At 42.8% G+C, this 10,538-nt stretch overlaps 1 protein-coding gene across 1 annotated transcript in view; it reads left to right on the forward strand.

The window, feature by feature from the left end:
* Positions 1-9,529, forward strand: part of LOC148431502 (uncharacterized) — a gene marked incomplete at its 5' end in the record, with an annotated part of 33,947 nt that extends 24,418 nt beyond the window's left edge. Inside the window, 3 exons of the mRNA XM_088465976.1 lie at positions 932-1,062; positions 7,158-7,309; positions 7,411-9,529. Coding sequence (XP_088322102.1) covers positions 932-1,062; positions 7,158-7,309; positions 7,411-7,697 — 570 coding nt within the window. The remainder of the gene's footprint in view (positions 1-931; positions 1,063-7,157; positions 7,310-7,410) is intronic.
* Positions 9,530-10,538: the final 1,009 nt, after the last annotated feature.

Below are 10,538 nucleotides of genomic sequence, written 5' to 3' on the forward strand. Positions count from 1 at the left end.
ATTCCGGTAAGGAGAGCCGGTACTAACATACGGCAGCCTAGGAGTACCTATATTAAGGCAGACTTATGGAGTCCATGACCGGGTGATAATATTCTCCCGGTGAGCGAGCCATATACGCCCTGGGGTATTAATTTCCCTTGTTAATTCTCATTGGGATACTATTCATCGGTCACTGTACAGACTGGTATCTATGTACAGAGGAGAACAAAGTGCTTTTATCTCCAATACATCGGGACTACAATTCCCAGGAAGGAATTCACATTTAGGGGTGCACCCCGTTTGCCTTAACAGGCCTATATGTAAAACATACCTGATGGCTTCTTCCCTGAGGTATTAGCATGTTGTTCGGGACCATTACACCTATATACATCTCAACAGAGGGAATATAATTTACATCTTGCTTGTTCCATCATTGTGTGCATTTTTCTTATCACTGAGAAGTCTGTGGTGATCTCTAGTCTGTTTCTTCTATTTACACTTTATATACAACACACAGAATGAAATTCAAGATCTGTGCATTTATTATGGTGTGAACTTGTATGCAATATTGAATAGACTGCTATTGCCCTCAGAATTTATATCGCTTTTGATATGCTCACATGTAGATAGTGTATAGGTGTGTGATGTCTGGCCAAAACATTGGATCTTATTGAATTATATATGTTTTTTACCCTGGTCCTATATCCAGGATGTATGTCCATACATAGGAATATTATGCCATTTTATTAAATATTTTCTTACTGTCAGTTATTTACCTCATTTGGTCCGAGATAAACGATCGGCGCTATTATTGTACCATAACATTTCCTCTGCCTCAAGGGTGCCATTGGACCCCTAGAATAGCAGCCTGATTGATTTCGGTCGTATGCTTGGAGGGCGCCCTTTTTCTATTTATTTACAGGCTGACACGTGTCCTTTTATTCCCACATAGAAAGTTGCCGTCAGTGAGAACACCAGCGAGTTCACAGACATCGTCAAAATGTTCAACAAGACGCTGTCAGGGCAGATGGTGAAAAGAATTAGGCGCATACAGAATCCATCTCTCTGGCAGATCTACCAGTGGTGAGCCGGCTCTTTACTCTGTATGTCGACAGAGGAACCTAACGCAATTCAGGGAGATTAATATATATCCCCACCCGTGTGGAGGCGGAGCAGTGCGCCATTACATCTGCTTACATAAACCGTGCTCAGTCATGTGACTCACGTGACCGAAAACTATATTAGCACGGATTAACACTAGGAACCCTAGAGATGAGTAAACACTAAAAGACCCTAAAATCAGGATAGTCACTGGAGATAATCCGGAGGCAGACTTAGGGGCCTATTCATCAACACTAAAATAACGTTTTTAAGGACATTTTCCTTAAATAACGTTATTTTGGTATTCATGTAGCCACTTAGCACAGGAGATATCACAGATATCTCCATGCTAAGTTCCCCTGCGTTAATTTCCACACACCCCATACATTAGTACATTAGTACATTAGTATGGGGATGTGGAAATTGTGGTATTCATCAAATTCCGAAAATTATCAATTTTCGGAATTTGATGCAGTTACTATTCGCCACTGTGAGGTGGCAAATAGCAGGTGAAACTTACCTGTATCCGCGTGTGCAGGTCCCCCGATGAGTCCCTCCGGCGCTCTGCTCCGTCCTCTGGCTCCAAAGGCTGGTCGGACGTGTGCTCCCCAGCAGAGCACAAGAAAGTTTAGACAAAAAAAAAAAAGTTGTTTTTTTTGACTAATCTGTCATGTGGTCTGCTGGGAAACCACATGACCGACCAGCAGGACGGAGCCGGAGGCTGCTGCGCGGACAGGTAAGCCGGGGGGGGGGGGGGGAAGGTGAGCGGAGGGGGGTCGGGGGGGGGGTACACAAACTTGACGCATCTGTAGGCAGTGCTGCGCATGCGCTGGTTTTACAGATGTAACAGCGCATGCGCAGCACTGTTTCCAGACGCGATAAGGTAGTGTAGGCAGGAAAAGTATCTATTTCCCGAAAAGCTGTCATCGCAAAAATGACAGGTACCGGAATAGATACTTATGGAGAGGTGGAATGATGAATTCCACCTATAATTAGCTAGAACTCCATGAGAGTTATAAAGCTAATTATCTCCAGAGAATTTTTAGGTTTAATGAATAGGCCCCTTACACTGATAAATTTAGGCTTTGTAGACACAGGAATACACTGAGAATTGGTAGGGATGCTAATCGCAGAGTTACACTGAGAAATGTAGACACAGGAATACACTGAGAATTGGTAGGGATCCTAATCGCAGAGTTACACTGAGAAATGTAGACACAGGAATACACTGAGAATTGGTAGGGATCCTAATCGCAGAGTTGCACTGAGAAATGTAGACACAGGAATACACTGAGAATTGGTAGGGATCCTAATCGCAGAGTTACACTGAGAAATGTAGACACAGGAATACACTGAGAATTGGTAGGGATCCTAATCGCAGAGTTACACTGAGAAATGTAGACACAGGAATACACTGAGAATTGGTAGGGATCCTAATCGCAGAGTTGCACTGAGAAATGTAGACACAGGAATACACTGAGAATTGGTAGGGATCCTAATCGCAGAGTTACACTGAGAAATGTAGACACAGGAATACACTGAGAATTGGGAGGGATCCTAATCGCAGAATTGCACTGAGAAATGTAGACACAGGAATACACTGAAAATTGGTAGGGATCCTAATCGCAGAGTTGCACTGAGAAATGTAGACACAGGAATACACTGAGAATTGGTAGGGATCCTAATCGCAGAGTTGCACTGAGAAATGTAGACACAGGAATACACTGAGAATTGGTAGGGATGCTAATCGCAGAGTTACACTGAGAAATGTAGACACAGGAATACACTGAGAATTGGTAGGGATCCTAATCGCAGAGTTACACCTGAGAAATGTAAACACAGGAATACACTGAGAATGAGTAGGGATCCTAATCGCAGAGTTACACTGAGAAATGTAGACACAGGAATACACTGAGAATTGGTAGGGATCCTAATCGCAGAGTTGCACTGAGAAATGTAGACACAGGAATACACTGAGAATTGGGAGGGATCCTAGTCGCAGAGTTACACTGAGAAATGTAGACACAGGAATACACTGAGAATTGGGAGGGATCCTAATCGCAGAATTGCACTGAGAAATGTAGACACAGGAATACACTGAGAATTGGTAGGGATCCTAATCGCAGAGTTGCACTGAGAAATGTAGACACAGGAATACACTGAGAATTGGTAGGGATCCTAATCGCAGAGTTGCACTGAGAAATGTAGACACAGGAATACACTGAGAATTGGTAGGGATGCTAATCGCAGAGTTACACTGAGAAATGTAGACACAGGAATACACTGAGAATTGGTAGGGATCCTAATCGCAGAGTTACACCTGAGAAATGTAAACACAGGAATACACTGAGAATGAGTAGGGATCCTAATCGCAGAGTTACACTGAGAAATGTAGACACAGGAATACACTGAGAATTGGTAGGGATCCTAATCGCAGAGTTGCACTGAGAAATGTAGACACAGGAATACACTGAGAATTGGGAGGGATCCTAATCGCAGAGTTACACTGAGAAATGTAGACACAGGAATACACTGAGAATTGGGAGGGATCCTAATCGCAGAGTTACACTGAGAAATGTAGACACAGGAATACACTGAGAATTGGTAGGGATCCTAATCGCAGAGTTACACTGAGAAATGTAGACACAGGAATACACTAAGAATTGGGAGGGATCCTAATCGCAGAATTGCACTGAGAAATGTAGATACAGGAATACACTGAGAATTGGTAGGGATCCTAATCGCAGAGTTGCACTGGGAAATGTAGACACAGGAATACACTGAGATATGGTAGTGATCCTAATCACAGAGTTACACTGAAAAATGTAGACACAGGAATCCACTAAGGGGTAAATTTACTAAGATTCGATTTTGTCCAGGTATGTCCCGTTTTTTAACTCTGATAGGATCGATCAAAAATGGACGTTTTTTTCACTTAAAAAATCAGGAATTTACCAAGCTCACGGTTTTGACAGGATCGTTTTGATTGATGGTATATTTGGTCGATCCTGTCCGATTTGAAGTCCCTATTTAAACGGCCGATTTTGTCTCCCAAACAAGCAGGCTGCACATATCTGTGAAATATGTGTAGACTGTTTTGTTCTTTTTTTTTTTTTTTTTTTAGGGTTACATTTTTTTTTTAAATGATGTGAGGTCCCCCCCCTGAAAGGCTAACCAGCCCCGGACTTGCCAGCCTGTCCTGGTACCTAAAATTACGGGGAACAAAACGTGCAGGGTTCCACCGTAAATTAGGTAGCAGCACCAGGCTGCAGGGCCAGTCCTGGTTTTAATTATAGGGGGAAAAAAATAGCGTAGAGGTCTCCCTATTATTAAAACCAGCACCGGTCACTTCTTAGCGGGGGCTGATGCCACAGCCAAGGGAGCCCTTTCACCGGGCCCCCCAGCCACAGCATCAGTCCTGACCACTAGTCAGCCCATGCCAGGGATCCCTGGGGAGTTGGGTACCCCCCAATAAAGCAGTCACCCTCTCCAGGGCACCCCTGGCCAAGGCTGATAGCCTGGGGCTATCACCGCCATCCCTGGGCGGTGAGTGACGGGTTGATAGTGTAGGTATAATGTCAAATAAGAGAAGTATCAACATTGTCTTTACAGTAGAACTGCAGGTCCCAGCAAGCCTCTCCCGCATCCTGGTACTTAGAGATCCACAAGTATAAGCATGCGGGACATTAAGGGCCCGCTGGTACCTGTAGTTCACCTGTAAAGAAATGTCTAAAAACATACAAAACACACACACCGTGAAAGTACAGTTTTATTACATACATACACACACACACTCACCTACATTACCAGGAGTGGTCCCCTTGTCCAAAGTAGGCATCCAAGGTCTTCTTAAAACAAAAAAACGAAAATCCCGATCCGCGCAACAGATACCAACCAGGATGGTTGATATCTCCCGAATGAAACACTGAGATGCGGCTTCTGCCTCTATAGAGCCGTATCTGAGCGTTCATTGGCTGAGAGAGCCCCTGCCTCTCTCAGCCAATGAACGACTCCTCCATTGAAGTCAAAGGAGAGCCGCAGGTTACTAAAGTTCATTCTGCGGTTCCCACCATTGACTTCAATGGAGGAGCCATTCATTGGCTGAGAGAGGCGGGGGCTCACCTCTCTCAGCTCACAGCTCATTAGGTGGTGCATTTAAAACTTCTATTGAGTCCCCGATTTGAGTGTTAAACGGGCAACTTTAGCAAAACGAATAATGGTAAATTCACGATTTGTATTAAAATAAAGTGAAAAATACTACCGATTTGAGCCGATGGTGATATAATTTCTATTGTTGAAAACGGACGAATTTGCGGCATTAAACCACCCGATTTAAACCAGAAAAAATGAAAAGAAATCACCCGACTTTAATGATAGTAAATTCCGGTTTGCAAAAAAGTGATATTATCACCCGAAAATGCAAATCGGGACCAACGCGAATCTTAGTAAATTTACCCCTGCAAATTGGTAGGGATCCTAATTGCAGAGTTTGCACTGAGAAATGTAGACACAGGAATACACTGAAAATTGGTAGTAATCCTTATCGCAGAGTTACACTGAGAAGTGTAAACACAGGAATATACTAAGAATTGGTAGGGATTCTAATTGCAGAGTTGCACTGAGAAATGTAGACACAGGAATACACTGAGAATTGGTAGGGATCCTAATCGCAGAGTTACACTGAGAAATGTAGACACAGGAATACACTGAGAATGAGTAGGGATCCTAATCACAGAGTTGCACTGAGAAATGTAGACACAGGAATACACTGAGAATTGGTAGGGATCCTAATCGCAGAGTTACATTGAGAAATGTAGACACAGGAATACACTGAGAATTGGTAGAAATCCTTATCGCAGAGTTACACTGAGAAATGTAGATACAGGAATACACTGAGAATTGGTAGGGATCCTAATCGCAGAGTTACACTGAGAAATGTAAACACAGGAATATACTAAGAATTGGTAGGGATCCTAATCGCAGAGTTACACTGAGAAATGTAGACATAGGAATACACTGAGAATTGGTAGGGATCCTAATCGCAGAGTTACATTGAGAAATGTAGACACAGGAATACACTGAGAATTGGTAGAAATCCTTATCGCAGAGTTACACTGAGAAATGTAGATACAGGAATACACTGAGAATTGGTAGGGATCCTAATCGCAGAGTTGCACTGAGAATTGTAGACATAGGAATACACGGAGAATTGGTAGGGATCCTAATTGCAGAGATGCACTGAGAAATGTAGACACAGGTATACACTGAGAATGAGTAGGGATCCTGTCGCAAGGTTGTACTGAGAAATGTAGACACAGGTATACACTGAGAATGAGTAGGGATCCTGTCGCAAGGTTGTACTGAGAAATGTAAGGAGAAGTAAACACAGGGATGCAGCTTGACAGCTAAATTAGTAATTAGAAGAATGAAAGCTGACACCAGTACCACAGGGAGGCAGGCTGAGAGCTACAGTAAGCAGCACACTAAAAGACAACACAGGAACTGTTACATGAAACACTTGAGTTCTGTGAGAGAGCTAATGTAACAAGCTGAGAAATAGCATGGGAGCTAATACAAGTAACACTGGAGGTCAGCATGAGGGCTGAAACAACACACTGGAAATACTTCATGGAAAACACTGGAGAGCGTAACAATCACTGGAGAAGCGAAGTTGAACAGCAGTTTCCTGTTCCTGGAGTCAGACTTAAATACCCTTAGGTAGCTTGTCATTGGATCAGAGGATCAGCTGAGTGACCACAGGACTACCATTGGGAGAGACTAGTCAGGTGATATAGACCAACAAGGACGCCGGCGCAGAGGTGAGTAGCGGCCGAAGCCAGGCCACATCCTTACAACGTTATTTATGGAGTGCTCTCGATTTGCAGTGTAAAAAGTGTCCATGTGCCTAGAGGGTAAGATCTGCGCACAACTACTGTAGGTGCACAACTACTACCAGCTCACAGAACGCTGTGTGAATGAGGCCCAGAGTGGGACAATTACTGAGACAATTACAGACGTGGTTACACCATGACCTATAGATCAGCTTTTATAATGTCCCCAAATGTCTCTGCTTTCAGGCAAAATGAACAGATGAAGAAATTGAATCAGGGTAAGGCGGTGGCGGAGCGCCAGCTGTTTCATGGCACAGATAGGGCCCAGCGTGATAACATCTGCAATCAAAACTTTGACTGGCGAATCTGTTGTACCCACGGTACTGGCTATGGCCAAGGTACGTCCAATATTACATTGAATCTGGCCCCAGCACAGCTTGATCTGAACGCAGCCATGACCTGCAGATTCCAGCTTAATTGTCCAACGTTCTTCCCGCAGGAAGTTACTTTGCCAGAGATGCATCTTACTCCCACAATTACTCAGTTCCCACCTCTGGCGGCAGAAGGACCATGTTCATTGCTCGGGTGCTTGTGGGGGACTACATGACTGGAGACCCCAATGTGAAACGCCCTCCGCTGAAACCCAACCGTATCCAAAGCTATGACTCCTGCGTGGACAATATCTACAACCCGTCCATCTTTGTGGTGTTTGACAAGCTTCAGATCTATCCCGAGTACGTCTTGGAATATGAGGAGGAGCAGAAGAAGTCCTGTGTTATCATCTGAGAGCAACTCAACGATATTTACTCAGATAGACACATCGAATGACAAAACAACAAATAAACATCTAAACCTTTAATAGTCTTTAAAAAATACTAGATAGAGCTCATAGTGTAGTAATAAACAATACAAGCTTGTGTATTATAAATGATGTATATAATACAGGAAAGGCTTATCTGAGTATTGGCTATATGTACCAAACTGTGGATATAGATGTCTAAATTTGCCCTATACAAGTGTCCACTCTAATCATCGTACTAGCATCGGAGTGCAGAGGTCCAGACCAGGAGGTGACGTCACCAGTCAGGAGGAACATCCCGGCAGAAGTGTTGTAGATAGAAGAAGCTGTACATGAGGCCATACTATGCTCTCTACATTTTAGATCGATCTGCTGCTGCCTATGGATTGCTACAAAGAGCAGCTGCTATCAATTGTATCTTTTTTTTTTACCATACAATGTATCCTACACATATTGATTGGTTGTATAAGCACTAGTTTAGGATTACAAACAAAAAGTGTGGTGGTCGCTCATATCAGCTTAGTGATTTAGCACAGGTGCTTGTAAAGGGTGGGGTTTACACTGAACACAGAAAAAAGGGATTTTCCTCCAGCACACTGTAGCAAAATCAACAAAAAATACTTAAATCCTACATGATAATAAAGATTCAGAGGTATTAGTTACATACATTTGCAAATATATGAATAAGCGCCGGGCCATTGTCAAGGCTCCTCTATACCGGCGTCCCTAACATTAAGGGGTTCACGTCCGAGAAGCAAGGTACCCAAAAAAATTCCAGCCAAGGACGATCCCCAGGGCATCACACGAAAAGGGGAAAAAAGGTGATAGTGCAGTGTAAAGGATAGATGTGTAAAGATAAATCAATAAGTGTTAATGAAATGAGAAAGAATTAAAATGACATAAATAATAAACAAACAATTAGAAAAGTGATAAAAAATATCTATGTGAATTAAGTGGTGATACCCTGAAAAAGGTCCAGCCAGAAAAATGGAAGAAAGGTGATAGTGAAGTGTAAAGTATAGATGTGTCAAGATAATCAATAAGTGTTAATATAATAAGAAAGAATTAAAATTATATAAATAAACAAACAAATGGAAAGGTGATGGAAAAAATATCTATGTGAATTAAGTGGTGATGCCCTGAAAAAGGTCCAGCCAGAGCAACTCCGGGGGCCCCACGCCCAAACGCTCACCCTTAGGTAGCAACAATTATTTTGGGGTGAGCGTTTGGGAGTGGGGTGCCCATCTCCAATACATGGGCAGCTGCTAAAACTCTAGAGATCCATCTGCCCAGCGGACACCACATGGACTCTGAATGAGGCCCCAAGTTTCTAGAATAACTTAAATCTGGAAATAACATTTCTAAGTGGTAACAACGTTTACATCACAAAACACTGTGAATATCAGCAATTATTATTCTTCTAAATACATAATTTAAAAAAATTTAATTTAGATTTTTTTAAGAAAAGATGTGAATTGGCTGCAATGTGATTATCTGATTATGTTTTAGTAGCGTTACAGGTAAATCCCGATATAACACCAGTACCTGGTAGTCACTGGGAAAGTTTATTTTGCTCGGCTACTCGATGCTGCTCTTCATTACTCTCCTTTGCATCTTGCAGATGGGACACCATGGCGCTATCACATAAGCGCATTACAGAAACGGACTTATGACCAGAGTCGGTTATAGAGACTTTTGTTTGTTAATTGTAGTAAATGAATCCCGTCTTACTATACGATGATATCAGCACTTTCCCCCTATATACCTGACATGTACAGATGTGATTCGCTCCAATAAAGGAATTTCCAATGAAGTAACATTACTGTATGCAGACAAACGCTGTATTATATAATTATGTCTCCCATGGGCTCACGTCTACCTCAGACCTGCACACAATGTACAGATAATAGCAGCGCTTGGGACAGGCATCAACCAAGGATGTGAGCAATGTGAGCAAATAATATATATATCATTTATAATGATACATTCACATAAACACAATATAAAGTAACAATGCGTAACAGTCTAATACGTATGCTGGAACCAGACTCAAATAATAACAAAAAATTGCTAATTAACATATATATAAATATATCCTATTTATCAAGAGTTTTATCATACGCAATGAGTTTTAATACTCGCTGTGTATGATAAATGGTGCTACAGCCAATCAGCTCCCAACTGTCATTGTTCAAACAGATGACAGTTGGTGATTGGCTGGAGCACTGTTATCATACGCAACAAGTTTAACAAGGTGGTAAGTAATGTATGTTGCATCTGATGCCATTTCCGGGGGAGGGTTCCTATGTAATTAGCTAGATATGCAATGTTTAGCCCATAGGCTACAGCGGGCGATGGCGGTAGCCAATCTTTGGAATGAATCGCATTCCGGAAGTTGGTAAATACGTTAGCACTTGCGGGCCTGATTCAGAGCCGCTCGTTCGCCCCGAGCGATGTTCGCACATCTGTGCATGAGTATGGATCGTAATGTGCATGCGCCAACCAGTCATTGCGGTCGGAAATCGTGCGCTCGTAAAACAGCAAGGGGCTGCTAATTTGAGTGACAGAATGAGGCGTTTGTGGGTGGTAACAGGGGAAGGTGCTTGAAAACGGGGGAGTGGAGATCCGAACGCAGGCGTGCCAAACGGGCGTTTAATGGGTGTGCATAATTAACAAAGCAGCGTCATCGGCCACATCACTTGGTTGTCTTTTAGCCTGAACTGCTCGCAGTGATTGCGGGAAGTAAAACCTACCACAAGCACTGCGAGCAGTTCAGACGCCTTTCGATGTACGCGATTAATCTAATAAATAGCGGAGATGACGTATGA

This window comes from Taudactylus pleione, unplaced genomic scaffold (genome assembly GCF_031769625.1).
Source record: "Taudactylus pleione unplaced genomic scaffold, aTauple2 ptg002208l, whole genome shotgun sequence".
Lineage (NCBI taxonomy): Eukaryota > Metazoa > Chordata > Amphibia > Anura > Myobatrachidae > Taudactylus > Taudactylus pleione.